Raw genomic sequence first — 17,497 nt, 5'->3', positions numbered from 1 at the left:
GGTGGGGCTCTGGGTGTTAGTTTGGATTTTAAAAACAGGGCATATAAGACTTGATCAGGGCCACAAGAAGCCAGTGACTGAGGGCAGGCAGGGGACAAGCACAAGACTGGGCCCATGCTGGCTCAAGGGAGGACCTGGGTGAGAGTGCCAGGTCTGATTAAGGAGATGAAAAGCCAAGGCCTTTCTCCTTGGGAGAGGTGGAAAGGCCATCAAAAAGAGTGCAGCCAGGCACAACCCCAAGTCACTGAGACTCTCCTGCACACCAGGGGACACAGTACAGACCCCTCCTGTCAGAAACCTAGAGTCTCTAGTGGAAGACCACGGTTAACCAGAACCTCTGCGACGTCCTCTTTGATTCCGCTGGCACCAGGACTTCAAATATACTCCATTCCAACAGGCTGAAGGAACAGAGGATGAGCAAGGGGGATTTCTACCACCGGATCTAGCATGGTCCTATAAGGATTAGGCACTCAGTAAACACTAGTTTTCTCTTCTCCTTAACCACTTAAAGCCAATTTATAAACATTCAGAAGCCAGAAAAAAGGCCCCCAAAACCAAAAAACACCACACTAATGCTTACGAAGTATCTATATGTATAAATAAATGTATACTATATTTAAATGGCAGTAACACTTCCCATTCTCAGTTCTTCTTTCTCTCATAAGGTGCAGTGGCAGGTAGGAAGACCTCTCCAAAGTTGCTCCAAAGCCCATGGGAGTGAATGTTCCGGTTGACCTGGGTATCTGCTGATAGGGGCCGGGCCACGTGGCGGCAATGATGGCACCAAGCCCGGTCACCATTGTGCCACTCGTTAGTGGTCTGGTTGGTGGCAGCCAGGTACAAAATAAAGCACAGGTAGCCCCCCAGGAGGAAGCTCAGCATCATGACAAAGCCCAGCATGAAGATAATCCTCGGGAAGGTCAGAAACAGGTACTGGAGGCAAAGAAGAAACAGCATGTTAGGCAGCTAGGCTGTGACACAAGTAAGTAAGCACCTCCCAGCCCTGGCCCGTTACATGGACAAGTGTGAGCTGCCCACCCAACTCATCCACCTCCATACACATCTGACCCACCAAACCCCAAACAACTATAAATGGCACTGACAGCCCAAGAGGAAACCCGGGTCTGTACAAGAGTCAAGTAAGATGGGGATCCCTGGGTGGCGCAGCGGTTTCGCGCCTGCCTTTGGCCCAGGGTGCGATCCTGGAGACCCGGGATCGAGTCCCACGTCGGGCTCCCGGTGCATGGAGCCTGCTTCTCCCTCTGCCTGTGTCTCTGCCTCTCTCTCTCTCTGTGACTATCTTAAATAAATAAAAATTAAAAAAAAAAAAAAAGAGTCAAGTAAGATAAATGAAATCTGTAATGGAAGGAAAAGGGAAAGGATACTCAGGAGATGGTGCTTTGCCAGTTAACTATTTGTAAAATAAAGACAAACACAGATCTTAGTTCATGCATCAAAATAAAGTCCAGATGGACAGAGGAGATCAATCTCTCTCTCAACACAATACGACTACAGAAATACATGCATGAGAGTATTCATTGTAGTGATTTTAACAGGCCTTCTTCCTAAAAGAAACATGTTAAAAAGTCCACCCATGGGGAAGAGTAAAACCCTAGGATAGTCATACTATGGAATAATAGCCAATAAAATGAGGTCAATTTCCATGTACTCATCTGGAAAAGACATTGGTAAGATACTGCCAATGCGAAAGACAAGAGGCAAGGATTCACAATGGGATCATATTCAAGTAAAAACAAAAACAGACTCCATGAAGGTGTGTGACTGTATACACACAGGAAAAAAGCCTGAAATGTGTATACCAAACTACAAAGATTGTTGCCTCTGGGGAGGGGAGGGGTTAGAGACCTCGGTTTTTTGTTTTTTCTAAAGAGATTTTAAATTTTATGCTTCTCCCTCCAGCTTTATTGAAATATAATTGACATGACATTGTGAAAGTTTAAAGGTGTAAAACGTAACATGCAGCAAATGATCACAAGGTTAATACACCTATCACCACACAGTTACAATTTTTTTGTGCGATGAGAACTTCTAAAACCCATTCTCTTAGCAACTTTCAAGTTTACAACACAGTACTATAAACTACAGTCACCAGGCTATACATCAAATCCCCAGGATTTACTCATCTTTCAACTATAAGTTTGTACCTCTGACCACCTATGCCCACTTTCCCTGTTTCTCTGCCTTTTCATTTTAAATGCTTCTGGACTGCTTGAATCTTTATAATTTATTTTTTATAATAAAGAAAATGAATTTTGAAAGGGTTCAATATTTTTGAAAGTCACGAGTAAAAGCAGATGCATCTCTTGACAGGAGAGAACTTCTAACTGAAGTTACAAAGAAAAGAGATTTGATAAGAAAGGATTTCTGCATTTTTTTATACAAAAAAAGATACACAGGGCAGCCCGGGTGGCTCAGGGGTTTAGCACCGCCTTCAGCCCAGGACGTGATCCTGGAGACCCGGAGTCGAGTCCCAGGTCGGGCTTCCTGCATGGGGCCTGCTTCTCCCTCTGCCTGTGTCTCTGCCTCTCTCTCTGTGTCTCTCATGAATAAATAAATAAAATCTTAAAAAAAAAAAAAAAAAAAGATATACAAATGAAAACAAATACAAGAATGAACTATCATTACTATATGATCTCAAATCAAAAGTAATGTTAGGGGGATCCCTGGGTGGCTCAGCGGTTTGGCGCCTGCCTTTGGCCCAGGGCATGATCCTGGAGTCCCGGGATCGAGTCTCATGTCAGGCTCCCTGAATGGAGCCTGCTTCTCTCTCTGCCTGTGTCTCTGTCTCTGTCTCTGTCTCATAAATAAATAAATAAATCTTTTTAAAAAAGTAATATTAGTATCAAATAGGTAAACAGTTAAAGGACATAAGTCATAAAAGCAGATCTATAGATGATTGACAAACAAGAAAACTAATCAACAGCAACAAAAGAAATAGTTTTTAGAAAGGGTAAACCATATTTTCCTACCACACTAGAAGCACTCACCACCACTGGGCATCCTCAGTGCCTGCTCTGATGCAACAAAATGAACATGGACAAATCACTCTAAGCAGAAGGTTTTTATTTTTATTTTTTTTTTTTTATTTAAAAAAAAATTTTTTTTTAAATTTTATTTATTTATGATAGGCACACAGTGAGAGAGAGAGAAGCAGAGACATAGGCAGAGGGAGAAGCAGGCTCCATGCACCGGAAGCCCGACGTGGGATTCGATCCCGGGTCTCCAGGATCGCGCCCCGGGCCAAAGGCAGGCGCCAAACCGCTGCGCCACCCAGGGATCCCTAAGCAGAAGGTTTTTAAAAAAGCAATCTGACTATATTAAAATCAAAAGATCTGTAAATATTAATAATCTCTGACCCAGTATTTATATTTTTTGGAACCTATCCTACAGAAAATCTTAAGTACAAAAACAAAACCATATACACAGATGACCCACTGCAAAGGGGAAAATGCACTTCATCAATGGAGACAGCTGGGTGTCACTGGTCCCCTGTTCCACCTGATGGGAAGCAATATGAAATACACATTCTTGCCAAAAATACTTAACCTGAATCTATGCAGGGCTCTAGAACTAACTTCCAGTTCACATTAATATGAAGGAATAGAGAAAAATCAGTTGACAAAAGTAGGAAAAAGGCAAATTTGTAACAAGGGACATTCTAAAAGACAGCTATTAAATGTCAATTTCACAAAAAAAGGTTGGGGCCATTATTTTAGAGAGACTGAGAAGAACATTCAAATGCAAAGAGTAACTATGAGGTGGGTTCTGGTTCACGGAGGTAAAAAAGCTATAAAAGACACATTTGAGAGATGTCTGGGTGGCTCAGCGGTTGAGCGTCTGCCTTTGGCTCAGGGCCTGATCCTAGAAGTGGGCTCCCTGCCTACAGCCTGCTTCTTTCTCTGCCTGTGTCTCTTCCTCTCTTTCTCTCCATATCTCTCATGAATAAATAAATAAAATCTTAAAAAAAAAACATTTGAAAAAAAGAAAGAAAAAGACAACAGGGAAATTTGAATATGGATTAGATGATTTATTATATATTTACTACATATTCTATGTTTGTTATACAGATTTATTACTTTTCTTAGGTAAGATAACCTAATTGTAGTTAAGGTGACATTCTTTAAAAATGCACATTCACATATTGAAGGGCAAAGCAACATGACGTCTCCAATTTATGATCCCGACATGCAGCTTGATCCCACCACCCTGAGATTACAACCCAAACAGAAATCAAGAGTCAGATGCTTAACGGACTAAGCTACCCAGTTGCTTCATAACTGAAAGAAATTTTAAGAATAAAAATTACTCAAGGTTGAAATGACGAGGTTGTTGCTACACATCTATCGGAATGGCTAAAATGAAAAATAGTGATAACATTAGGTGCTGGCAAAAATGCAGAGAAACCAGTCCCTCCTCCATCACTGGTGAGGATGTACAATGGTACAACCACTCTGAAAAAGAGTATGGTGGTCCTTTCTAAGACTTAAAATAGACCTATCATCAACCCAACAATCACAGTGAAGACAGATCATTACACAGGAACTTGTAAATGGGAATGTTCAATGCCGCTTTTTGCAGCTGATGGCCTTCAAAGGGTGAATGGTTAAACAAAGCATGGACTACTATACAGCAATAAAAAGGAACCCTAGATCCATGCAACTGTTCTCATGGACCTCAAGGAAATTGCACTGAGTGAAGAAACCAACTTCAAAAAGATACTGTATGATTCCATTTATGTAACAATCATGAAATAACATTATAACAGAGATGGAGAAGGGAGTAGTGGTGCCAAGCATTAGGGATATGGAGAAGAAGCTGTAGCTATAAAGGGTAACACAAGGGAGTCTGTGGCGATGGATAATAGAGCATGCTAGTGGTGGGTTATTTGTGCACATGTGACAAATTGCACAGAGCTATATACACACACCAGGCAACAGATTCTCAAATAAAACATTCTTACAATAAACACATATGTAATTCCTGAAATCTAACTGGCCCTGGGGATTGTGCCAAAGTCAATTGCTTGGTTTTGGCCTTGTGCTGTATACGGATGCTGGCATGGGAAGAGGGGCTAAAGAGTGTATAGACTTCCTGTGTGTCTTTTTATAATCTCCTGTAAATCTATAATTATTTCAAAATAAATTAAAAAAAAAAAAAACTAGCTTTAAGACTGTGTACTTTATCATATTAAGACAGTATCCTGGGACGCCTGGGTGGCTCAGTGGTTAAGCGACTGCCTTCAGCTCAGGGCATGATCCTGGAGTTCCGGGATCAAGTCCTACATTGGGCTCCCTGCATAGAGCCTGCTTCTCCCTCTGCCTAAGTCTCTGCTTCCCTCCTGTGTCTCTCATGAATGATAAATAAAATCTTTTTTTTTTTTTAAAGACAGTATCCTTCAACTCTTATTGTCTGAGTGCTTTTATTAGAATGAGTGTTGAATTCTGTGAAAGGCTTTTCAGCATCTAGAGAAATAATCACGTCATTGTTCTTTATATTTAATAATGCTATATAAAACATTAATCAATTTCCTAATATTGAACCAAACTTGCATTCATGGACTACATCTCACTTGTTCATGGTATTTTATTATCTTTAAAATGAAATAAATAGGGATCCCTGGGTGGCGCAGCGGTTTGGCGCTTGCCTTTGGCCCAGGGCGCGATCCTGGAGACCCGGGATCGAATCCCACATCGGGCTCCCGGTGCATGGAGCCTGCTTCTCCCTCTGCCTGTGTCTCTGCCTCTCTCTCTCTCTCTGTGACTATCATAAGTAAATAAAAATTAAAAAAAATAAAATAAAATAAATAAATAAAATGAAATAAATAAATAAATAAAATCTTTTTTTTTAAAAAAAAGAAAAAACACTCAAGAAGAAGCAACCAGTTACCTAAAATAGTGACTGCTCATAAGCTATTTCCCATAAATGCAACAGAAATCTTTTAGCCATAAAAGATTTGAGTTTTTATAAGAAGCCTATGTTATTGTAAATAAATTTTTGACAAGGGTGCCAAAACAATTCAATGAACAAAGAAGGGTATCTTTAACAATAGATGCTGGGACACTAAAAGTATCAAGAGAGATCCCAACCCTACAAAACATACAAAAATTGACTCAAAAAAGGATCAAAGACCTAAATGTAAGAGTTAAATATATAAACACAAGAATACATAAGTATAAATCTTCATGACCTTGGAGCAGGCAACAGATTCTTACATATGACACCAAAGCATAAGCAACAACAACAAAAAAAAAAACCCTAAACTTAAAATACGGAACTTTTTTGTTTCAAAGAAAGCTATCCAAAAAATGAAAAACCCACAGAATGGGAAAAAATACTTGCTAATCCTACATCTGAGATGGGTCAAGTGTCCAGGATATACAAAGAATTCTTACAACACAAGAAAACAACCCAATTAAAAAATGAGCTTCTCCTGTAAATCTTCTTTTCCAAAGAAGACATATAAGTGGCTAAGAAACACACAAAAAGAGGCTCAGCATTATTAAGTCAACAGGGAAGTGCAAATCAACTCACAAGGGCACCGCTTTACATCCATTAGGATGACTTTAATCAAAAAGACATAATAACAAGTTGGAACCTTCATATACAGATGGTAAGAATGTAAAATGGTGAAGATACTTTGGAAAACAACCTGGCAGCTCCTCAAATGACTACAAGTATAATGACCATATGACCTAACAATTCTACTCCTGGGTATGACTCAAGAGCAATGGAAACCTCTATCCACACAAAAGCTTGTACACAGATGTTCACAGCACCCTTATTCAAAAATACAAAGTGAAAACATTCAAATGTCCATAATTAATAAATGAATAAAATGTGGTATACATCTACACAGTGGAATATTATTTAGCCTCAAAAAGGAGTGAAATATTGATTCATGCTACAACACGGATGAACCTTGAACACATTATGCTAAGAAAAAGAAGCCAGTCCAAGGCCACAAATGTCCAACTACATTTATGTGAAATGCCCGGAAAAGGCAAATCCATAAACACAAAAAGCCAGTTAGTGGTTGCAAGGAAAGAGAGGGGTGGAGAGTAACTGGTAATAGGTAAGAGTTTATTTCTTGGGTGATGAAATGTTCTGAAATTAAATGGTGGTGGTGGTTACACAACTCTGAACCACTAGATCTTATACTTTGAAAGGATGAATTTTAGGGGCACCTGGTTGACTCTTGATCTTGGGGTCATGAGTTTAAACCCCACATTGAGTGTGAAGATTACTAAAAAAAAATAAACTTAAGAAAAGGATGAATTTTATAGCACACGTATTATATATCAATTTAAAAAATTATATATTGGAGTGTCTCAGTACTAAGTTGGTTAAGCATCCAACTCTTGATTTCAGCTCAAGTCATGATCTCACGATTGTGAGACTGAGTCCTGTGTTGAGGGTGCTTTCTTTCTCTCTCTCTATCTTAATCTAAAATAAAAATAAAATCTTAAGTAAACAAATAATAAAAATTTTATTTTATTATTATTTTTTAAAGATTTATTTATTTATTCATGATAGACATAGAGAGAGAGAGAGAGGCAGAGACACAGGAAGAGGGAGCAGCAGGCTCCATGCCGGGAACCCAACGTGGGACTTGATTCCAGGACTCCAGGATCGCACCCTGGGCCAAAAGCAGGTGCCAAACCGCTGAGCCACCAAGGGTCTCCAATAAAATTTTTAAAATTATATATTGACTTTTAAAAAAGGAATAGCTCCATCTTTTGACTGGGAAAATGACCTTTTTCCAATTTTGAAACCTAATATCAGAAACACATCCCACAAAACAACTACCTGAATTAATTACCTGAATAAGAAAGAAAATGTCAACAGCCTGGAAGTGTCCAAGGTGATCAATGTAAGTCTCCAAATACAAGTCAGACAACACCACCAACTGGACCAGAAACACAGTGCTCACGATGGCCATGGTGGCTGCTGAGGCTGTCAATGTCAAGAGGTAGAGGAGGAAGTACCTGGCGTTCCAGGCTCCAATGCAGTTGTTCACCCAAACACAGTGGTGGTCAAAACGGTGCACACACCTGTTACACACACCTGCACAGAAACAAGAGTGCAAAAACACTGAGTTAGTCCTTGATGAAAAATGAGACAAAAAGCACACTTACAGAGATTTTTAGACTGACTACTGGCAGTATGAGCTGGAAGAAATGGTGGCTGCTATCACCAAGCTCTTAAAACCGCAGTGTCCAATAAAGTAGCCACGAGCCACAGGTGGGTATTAAGCACTTGAAATGTGGCTACAAGAAAAAATTTGGAAGAATATTCTGTTGATACTGATAAATTTAGAGTTTTTCAATTCATGCAATGCTCCTTTAAGTTCAACATGAGTAATACTGATATGACACAAGACTTAGTGAACTTAACTTGGACAGATTTTTTTTTTTTAAGATTTATTTATTTATTTATGATAGACACAGAGAGAGAGAGAGGCAGAGACACAGGCAGAGGGAGAAGCAGGCTCCATGCCAGGAGCCCGACACGGGACTCGATCCCAGGACTCCGGGACCGCGCCCTGGGCCAAAGGCAGGCGCTAAACCGCTGAGCCACCCAGGGATCCTGGACAGACAGAATTTTAAAACTGAGGCTTTAAAGTCAAATCAATTCTTCAGATAAAGACAAATTATTGAGGCACCTATGTGTCTCAGTTGGTTAAGCATGTGCCTTCAGCTCAGGTCATGATCTCAGGCTCCTGGAGTCAAGCCCCATACTGGGCTCCCTCTAAGCGGGGAATCTGCTTATCTCTCTCTCTGCCCCTCCATCCACTTGTGTAAGCATATGCACATTCTCTCTCAAATAAATAAAATCTTTTTTTTTTTAAAGGTTGAACTGTTACATGGGTATTAAACAGAAATAATTTTTTGGTACTCATTCAGTAACCAAAAAACTTCTGAGAATTTCTAGAATAACTTGGGTATGTGAATCTGCTCTTCCGACAGCAAATTTTATGAAATCTAAATACAGATCAAGTATTTCCAAGGAAAATTTAGTGTCTCAATTGAGATGTGCTGTAAATGGAAAATATGTATCAGATTTCAAAGACAGTATGAAAAAGAGAACATAAACTATCCCATGAATGATTTTTTATACTGACTACACATTAAAATGATATTTTAGATATGTTAGGTTAAATAAAATATATAATTAAATCCAATGTTGCCTCATTTTACTTTTGTAATGTGGCTACTAGAAAATTTAAATCACATATGTGGCTCATGATATATTTTTGTTGGATGGCACTAGTCTAGAATCTCGGCTATTCCCCAGAAGAGTAGGTTCTGCCAGGGCTAAAATCTGCAAACACAACATCCCACAGAAATTCCTACTGGGCCACATGCCCTACCACATGGCAAAGGAAGGGCTGTTCTGCCCAGGGCTGAGCTGCCCATTACACAAGAACATTAAGAACTTACCTTCAGTCATCTGAAAGAAACAATTTGGCCTCTACAAGCAGTGGCTGTCCCATGCTGGGAGACCAAGGGCCCTGCTTTTGGATTTCTGTAACATTCCCTTACTGAGAAAGCCCACATATTTGCTGTGCAAGGCTAGAGCTGGAGCAATCAAAGCCAAACTTACTGCAGTGTTTGGATCGTGCTGGTTTCCTTAAATTGCACGTAGAGCACTTCATATTCTTTAAGAACATCACTTCATCGAATTCATAAACTTGAAGAAACAGTAACTCATTTGCTTTCGTTATGGTACCTGAAAAAAGTAAGGACAAACATCAGTTCCAAGCAACATGGTTGACTAAACATTCACAAAATCTGTCCTGACAAAGTGCAACTAAGACTTCTATATTTAACATTCTAAATAACTCACTTTAAAATAAATAGCTTTACTGAGATACAATTCATAAACCCAACTTACCCATTTAAAGTACACGATTCAACAGTTTTTAGTATATTCACAGTTATGCAACGATCATCACAATCAATTTTATTTATTTTTATTTTTTTATTTTATTTTTTTTTAAGATTTTATTTATTTATTCATGATAGACACAGAGAGAGAGAGAGACAGAGACAGAGACACAGGCAGAGGGAGAAGCAGGCTCCATGCTGGGAGCCCGATGCGGGACTCGATCCCGGGACTCCAGGATCACGCCCTGGGCCAAAGGCAGGAGCTAAACCACTGAGCCACCCAGGGATCCCCCACAATCAATTTTAGAACATGTTTATCGCTTTAAAAAGAAAGCCCTTAGGGGTGCTTGGGTGGCTCAGTTGGTTAAGTGCCCACCTTCACTTCAAGTCATGATCCCAGGATCCTGGGGTCAAGTTCCACACTGGGCTCCTCCTCAGGGCTCCCTGCTCTACAGACAATATGCTTCTCCCTCTCTCTCCGTTCCTCCCACTCTCCTCACTTGAGGTCTCTCTCTCTCTCTCTCAGATAAATAAAATCTTTTTTTTAAGATTTTTATCTTAAAAAATCTTTAAAAATCTTAAAAAAAAAACTTAAAATCTTAAAAAAAAACTTTACTCTTAAAAAAAAGATTTTATTTATTTATTCATGAGAGAAACAAAGAGAGAGAGAGAGAGAGAGGCAGAGACACAGGCAGAGGGAGAAGCAGACTCCACACAGGAAGCCCGATGTGGGACTCGATCCCAGTCTCCAGGATCACGCCCTGGGCTGAAGGCAGCACTAAACCACTGAACCACCCGGGCTGCCCTAAATAAAATTAAAAAAAAAAAAAAAAAGAAAAGGAAAAAGAAAGAAAGGAAAGAAAGGAAAGAAAGAAAGAAAGAAACCCCTTAGCAGTCACCCCATTTCTCTTGAATCCTAGGTCTTGGCAATCACTAATCTACTTTCCGTCTCCATGCATTTGCCTTGTTTGAATATTTCATATAAATGGAATCATACAACTTGTGGTCTTTTGTATCTGGCTTCTTTCATTTAGCATAGTTTTTCAAGGTTCCTCTAAGTTCTAACATATATCACTCCTTCCCGTTACAGAATACTGTTCCATGGAGAAGGCACATCACATTTACCTATTCACCAGTTGATGGACACTTGGTGCTTCAAGGACAGGAAAGCTTAAAAGTAAAGGCATGGAAAAAAGATACCAAGCAAATATCCCCCCACTCCCCAAAAAAAGGGTAAGGGGCACCTGGGTGGCTCAGTCAGTTAAGCATCTGACTCCTGATCTTGGCTCAGGTCATGATCTCAGAGTCATGAGACTGAGCCCTGCATTGGGCTTCACACTGGGCATGGAGCCTGCTTAAGATTCTCTCTCTCCCTCTCCCCCTCTTAAAAAAATAAAAGTGTAATAATATTAATATCAGACCAAAAAAGAACAAAGAACAATACTAGTAACAAAGAGACAAATACCCACCATTTGCTTCAACGTGGATGGAACTGGAGGGTATTATGCTGAGTGAAGTAAGTCAATCGGAGAAGAACAAACATTATATGTTCTCATTCATTTGGGGAATATAAATAATAGTGAAAGGGAATATAAGGGAAGGGAGAAGAAATGTGTGGGAAATATCAGAAAGGGAGACAGAACATAAAGACTCCTAACTCTGGGAAACGAACTAGGGGTGGTGGAAGGGGAGGAGGGTGGGGGGTGGGGGTGAATGACGGGCACTGAGGGGGGGCACTTGACGGGATGAGCACTGGGTGTTATTCTGTATGTTGGTAAATTGAACACCAATAAAAAATAAATTTATTATAAAAAAATATTCAAGGAAAAAGGAATACCAATTCTAAACTTGAATGCATATAATATAAAAATATATATTATATATACCTACACACACATACGCACATATACAACAGCTTCAAAATAAGTAAAATCAAAACTGACTGCCAGAAGAAACCTCAAATCTATCATCAAAATGAGATAACATGGGACGCCTGGGTGGCTCAGCAGTTGAGCACATGCCTTTGGCTCAGGGCATGATCCCCGGATCTGGGATTGAGTCCCACATTGGGCTCCCTGCGTGGAGCCTGCTTTTCCCTCTGCCTATGTCTCTGCTTCTCTCTCTCTCTCTGTCTCTCATGAATAAATAAATAAAATCTTTAAAAAAAAAAGTTGAATAACAAAATGAGATAACATACTTGTCAGTAACTGAGCAACCAAAAAAATTAATACAAATATAAAAGATTTGAATATAATTAACAAACTTGATCTAATGGACTCACATGCTGTCTACACCAGGAACTAGAAAATACAGTCTTTCTTTCTTTTTTTTTTTTAATGTTATTGCTGTGTTTTACCTTTTTTTTTTTTAAAGACCTTTTATTTTATTTACTCATGAGAGATACAGAGCGAGAGAGAGAGGCAGAGACACAGGCAGAGGGAGAAGCAGGCTCCATGCAGGGAGCCCGACGTGGGACTCGATCTCGGGTCTACAGGATCACACCGTGGGTTGCAGGTGGCGCTAAACCACTGCGCCACCGAGGCTGCCCAAATACACACTCTTTCAAGCCCACAGGGTCATTTACAAAAATAACACATAACTGGATATGATGCAATAAAATTTGTAAAAGAGGGGCAGCCCTGGTGGTGCAGTGGTTTAGCGCCGCCTGCAGCCCAGGGCTTGATCCTGGAGACCCTGGATTGAGTCCCACATCAGGCTCTCTGTATGATGCCTGCTTCTCCCTCTGCCTGTGTCTCTGCCTCTCTCTCTCTCTGTCTCTATGAATAAATAAATAAAATCTTTAAACAAAAATTGTAAAAGAAACAGAACCATACAGACCACAAACTCTCTATATAACACAATTACTAGTGAAGTACCAAAAAATAAACTAAAAAAGTATATGGAAAATTTTAAGCAGTTCTAAATAATCTATGAATCATAGAAGAAAAAAATAAAATCAGAAGACAATCACAATGAAAAGATCATGAAAACACTACATATCTTATCTTTTATGAAGTCCCCGGAGGCCTCACTAGTCTGTAGCACTGCAAAAGTAATGTTGATTGTCACCAGTCTCCATACCGAAAGCTTCAACTTACCAGGGTCACTTACACAGCTGAGAGTGAAAAACACCAGGTTTATAATCAGCAGAAAATAGGGCAGAAGAAGGTAACACAAGGAGAACTCCAACTCTCGACAGTAGCCAAATATTTCCCAGGTGTATTCACTGTAAACCATCCCTTGCAAGATGAGGTGCAGGATAATGAAGGTGTGGTTTCTGAAAGGAAACGGGTACATGGCTTGTTCACAGGGCCTTCTTCATAAAGAAATCATATAATATTAAACTGAACCCAGAGCCAACCACATCTTTTGAGCTTGAGATAATAGCAAGAATTACATAAGAGACAATGTGAGACAATTCTCATAGTACCTAGCAAGACTCAATACTCAATAGATGCTATCTATTATTATCAATTTTTTTTTTTTTTAGGATTTTAATTATTTAGGGAGAGTGTGAGACCAGGGGAAGGGGCAGAGGGAGAGAGACTCTCAAGCAGACTCCACGCTAAGTGTGGAGCTCAAAGCAGGGCTTAATCCCATGACCCTGAGATGATGACTTGAACCAAAATCAAGAGGTGGATGGCTCCACTGTCTGAGCCACCCAGGCACCCTTATTATCTTTATTAGGAATTGAGGTATCAGGATATATCTCTTCACAGAAATGCATGCAATATATTGCCACTCTAAATATTTCAGTGAAAACTCCAGAAATAAAAGGCAGATTATGAGGAGAGGTCCTGAACCTAGGAGTCTTGATCCTTTCCAGCCTCCTTCCCCAAACCATGGCTGGAAACCAACAAGGAGCTTCCTGAAGCTAGAGGACAGCAACAATTAAAAATCAAACGAGGAAAGAAGATAGTATTTTTTTTAAGATTTTATGTACTTATTGAGGGGGGGGAGCAAAGGGAGGGGCAGAGGGAGAGAATCTTAAGTAGGCCCTGTGCCTAGCACAGAGTCCGACTTGGGGCTCAATCTCAGGACCCTAAGATCATGACCTGAGCTGAAACCAAGAGTCGGATGCTTAACCAATGAGCAATCTGGATGCCCCAAAAAGAAGATAGCATTTAAACTCTGAAATATAAATACCGTGTACGGAAGAGGTAATGAAGCAATTTTGGCATAGCTCTCTGAAGGCATTTTGGAATTATACAGGAAATTATCTAAAACAAAAAAGAATTCATTGTCATTTGTCATTCCCCCACTCCCATATTAGATGCTTCACTTTCAGCTGGTGATATTTGGTGATTTGCACTTCTGCATATGGGCAGAGAAGAGATTTAAGAGAGAATAAAATGCAGGGCTTCCCTCAGCCGGTCTTTCTCTAATGCCAGCTCCTCTGTTTTCACCTAACTCCAGAGAAAACACCATGTCAGGGTGTTCAGGCAAAGGAAGGAGAGCAGAGGAGCTGGATTAGGTAATGTTAATGTGAATTCCACTCCTTTCCTGCTTTGGGTTCAATCCTAGGTCCGAGTCCATCTGTAATCGCTGGGCATTAGCCCAGGTTACCCCCCAAGTCAACCCCTTCCCAAAGGTTGATGACCTCAACTTTGCTCACTTTGATCCTTGAAGGAGTGTGGGCAGCCTGATGCTCAGCTCCTTAATCATACAGCTCCCTGTTCCACCCATCCAGCCCCTCCATGCAGACTCTGTTCACATCCATGCCCAACTACAGGCATCAAATCCAGAGAAAAATAGCCAACCTTAAGAATGTTATCTTCTCTCAAAGCAACATCACAAGATTACTTTCAAAAGCAACAAAACCCAGAAACTTTCAAAAATTACATAGCTGCCATAAGTGAAGTGAACAAATGAATAAAAATGGCATCTCCTTTTTGTTTCATCAGGGAACTGGTGAGCCTTTTAGATTGGTGGTAGTGAAAATCCAGTGTCCCCAAGAATCATCGTTACCTGTGCTCCTCCTCTGACTACACCTTTCAGATAATGGGTTTTTGAGCAGATGCATACTGTAACAACACCAATCAGCACCAAAACCAGGTAGAACAAGAAGAGAACCAAGAAGTCCATCCTGAGGCTACAAAGAAACAGAAAGAGTGTGACTACTACTGAGGGATATATTCCATCACGCATATTCTCAGACATCAACTCCATAAATGGTTCCCAAAACAGAATTCATCAGCACTTACGCACGCACTGCTGAGGCCTCCCAGATGGTCCAGAGCTCCCTTTCCTTCAAGAATTTCCTAATCAAAAAAAGAATTTCCTAATCAAACCACTGTGATTTATTTAGGGCATCTCCTGCCTGCAAATTACCAAAAAAAGGGGGAGGGGGAATATGCAAAATGCATACATCTTCCCTCCTACCCATAACAAATCATCTTTGTACTTAAATATAAACTTGCATAGATACTGCTACCGAATGTACCCCAAAAGAATCTACTGACCATGCTACTGGTACAAGCATCCCCTAGTGGCAGTCCCAGGACTCACTCCCACGACTCACTCCCACAACAATCGTGGCTCACCCACGGGGACTAGAGTCAACACACAGGCTTGTATTAACTGGAAAAGGTTACTTTTGGCCTTAGCAGATATCATTCAGGCCCGGACTTCCACCTAAGATAACCAAACTACAAACTATTCACAAGATAAGACAGAGGAAACAAAGAAGAGCAATTCTCACGAGGCGATTCAGGGTCCCCGGCCTACGTAGTTCTCGTTTGGATAATTTTCTACTGGCAGCTAGGGCATTCCTTCTCTCAATATTCAAGGAGAATTCAAACAGCATCTCCTCTTGGGCAGCGGCATGTGCCTGGCACAACAGGTGGCACCCAAAGCTGCAGGAGGCATGGTTCTCCTAGAAGGCTGGATCTGGCTGCAGAGACATCGATAAAGCACTCACATAATAAAACAGGGTGGGAGTCAAAGGTGGTATAAATGGTGGAAAATAACTTGAAATGTTGAGATTCCCCGCCCCCCCCCCCCCCCCACTCCGCCGCGCGCGGGGGTGTTGAGATCCAGCGGGGTGAACCGGGTTATACGACTTTGGCAGGAAAAGTTAATTGGGAAGAATAAGCCAGTACCCTCGGATCCCGGGTCCTACCCCTAATCCCTAAGGTGTCCACTCTGGCCACCGCACAGAATGCCTTTCCGAGGCTGCACTCTCCGAGGGTCCCGGCGGGTGGGCTTGGCCGAAGCTCTCCTCGGGGGCCGGGACCCTGAGTGGGAGGCGGGGTGCAGACGGAGCAAAGGGGATACGGTGGGTAGCAGGGTGGAGGTGGGCCTGCGACCACACACACACACACACACACACGGTGGAAGGGCGGATTAGACAAGGAGACAGACGCCCCTGGGCCAACTAGTATCAAAAAACCCTCAAAGGCGGCCTTACCGCCGGAATGGGCCAACGGCCAGTCGCACCCAAGCGGCGCCTTCAAGGAGCTTCTCTAGACTTCCGGCGGGCCTGTGACCTCACTCGGGGCGCCGGCAGCCAAGCCGACTTCCGGCGGAAGTGCGGTCCAGCGGGCAGCTGCTGGGGGGGGGGCTTGCGGCGGGCGTTTGTTTGCCTTTCTGGAGGAGTTGTCACTAGCTGCCCGCCTTGGCTCCTCCAGAAGAGGAGGTCGGGTTTGAGGGACGGAAAAAATCGCGCTTTGCAATACTATTGCCAGAAATCTTAGAAAAAGATGATCCTAAGCCAGTGCGGGTGTTGTGAAGCGCGCCGAGTATAGCCCAGCCACGCGGGACCCCGGCTGACCCATGGCGGGTACACTTAGGGGCGCCTCTGCCGTGTCTTCGCGATGGGCAGGACTAGCTTTGCTTTGTGCCAGTCGCCCCACTGGGATCTGTCCGAACCGTCCCCGTGTCTTTGCTCCTGCTGTCTCAAAACAGCTCTGAACGTCCTGCCCCTGGGAACAGTGACAATTGCTTGACTACAAACCTGGAGGATAAGAAGGAAGTCTGTTTCAGGATAGTTGGTCCGGGGGTGGAAAGAGCTGCTTCCAAACATAGCATCGAGAAGGCCCCTGTGGGGTGTCCCTTTGCTCCGAACCCCTCTGAATCCGCGGAGACCAGTAGTCTATTCTTGATGCCTCTGAAGAGCTGTCAAGCCTGTCCTCCCTTTGAGGGGGGACTGTCTGATCTCCAAACGCTAGCTTTCAGGCTCTTCTCTACCTACCCCAGCTTCTCGATTCCTTTTCTTTTTCCTTTTTAAGAAACTTACAAGCGGGGCGCCTTCTGGTACATGGTGTGCAAAGCCTTCATGAGCTCCTGGACACAGAACTGAGAAAACAAAACTTGCAAATCAGAAGCCGTGATGCCGCGGGGGGGAATACTGGTTAGGGATGGAAGGTCATCCCATGTCCGGAGTGGGCTGCATCGCATCACTGTCTCCAGATGACTCATCACCCTGCTGATTAATTCTGAGCTGGTAGTTAAGTATTTGGGGTTACTTTTTTTGGCTCATCAATGCAGAACTGTATTTTTATCCCCATTCATTTTCCTCGGGATGGTTTCAGTGGAGACTTAACTTTGAATCTTGGTTTGATCACCTATAGCATTTTGCACTGGGTTTT

At 41.9% G+C, this 17,497-nt stretch overlaps 1 protein-coding gene across 2 annotated transcripts; it reads right to left on the bottom strand.

Moving 5' to 3' along the window:
* Nucleotides 1-588: 588 nt before the first annotated feature.
* ZDHHC4 (zDHHC palmitoyltransferase 4) lies at nucleotides 589-16,433 on the bottom strand. 2 transcript variants are annotated; one of them, XM_025986207.2, is made up of 9 exons: nucleotides 16,318-16,433; nucleotides 15,610-15,801; nucleotides 15,113-15,169; nucleotides 14,877-15,000; nucleotides 14,055-14,128; nucleotides 13,007-13,185; nucleotides 9,625-9,750; nucleotides 7,841-8,085; nucleotides 589-933 (listed from the first exon to the last, which is right to left on the bottom strand). In XM_025986207.2, exons 4-9 carry the CDS (start codon nucleotides 14,991-14,993, stop codon nucleotides 643-645), a joined length of 1,032 nt encoding a protein of 343 aa, XP_025841992.1. In that variant the 5' UTR covers nucleotides 14,994-15,000; nucleotides 15,113-15,169; nucleotides 15,610-15,801; nucleotides 16,318-16,433; the 3' UTR covers nucleotides 589-642. The 2 variants fall into 2 exon arrangements, with proteins under 2 accessions (XP_025841992.1, XP_072609283.1); XM_072753182.1 differs by lacking the exon at nucleotides 16,318-16,433 and adding an exon at nucleotides 16,030-16,209.
* Nucleotides 16,434-17,497: the final 1,064 nt, after the last annotated feature.

This window comes from Vulpes vulpes, chromosome 3 (assembly GCF_048418805.1).
Source record: "Vulpes vulpes isolate BD-2025 chromosome 3, VulVul3, whole genome shotgun sequence".
In the NCBI taxonomy this organism is placed as follows: Eukaryota; Metazoa; Chordata; class Mammalia; order Carnivora; family Canidae; genus Vulpes; species Vulpes vulpes.
Note: the sequence above shows the minus strand (reverse complement) of the source record. Positions and strands in the feature narration are given on the sequence as shown.

Bases quoted from the DNA above. Each gene is read 5' to 3' on its own strand.
- ZDHHC4 (XM_025986207.2), bottom strand. From the start codon at position 14,993: ATGGACTTCTTGGTTCTCTTCTTGTTCTACCTGGTTTTGGTGCTGATT. The intron at 14,129-14,876 runs GTAACGATGATT...TTTTTGTTTTAG, and splicing joins TAGTCAGAGGAGGAGCACAG to ATAATTTCCTGTATAATTCC. The intron at 8,086-9,624 runs GTAAGTTTGGCT...GTTTCTGTGCAG, and splicing joins AGCACGATCCAAACACTGCA to GTGTGTGTAACAGGTGTGTG.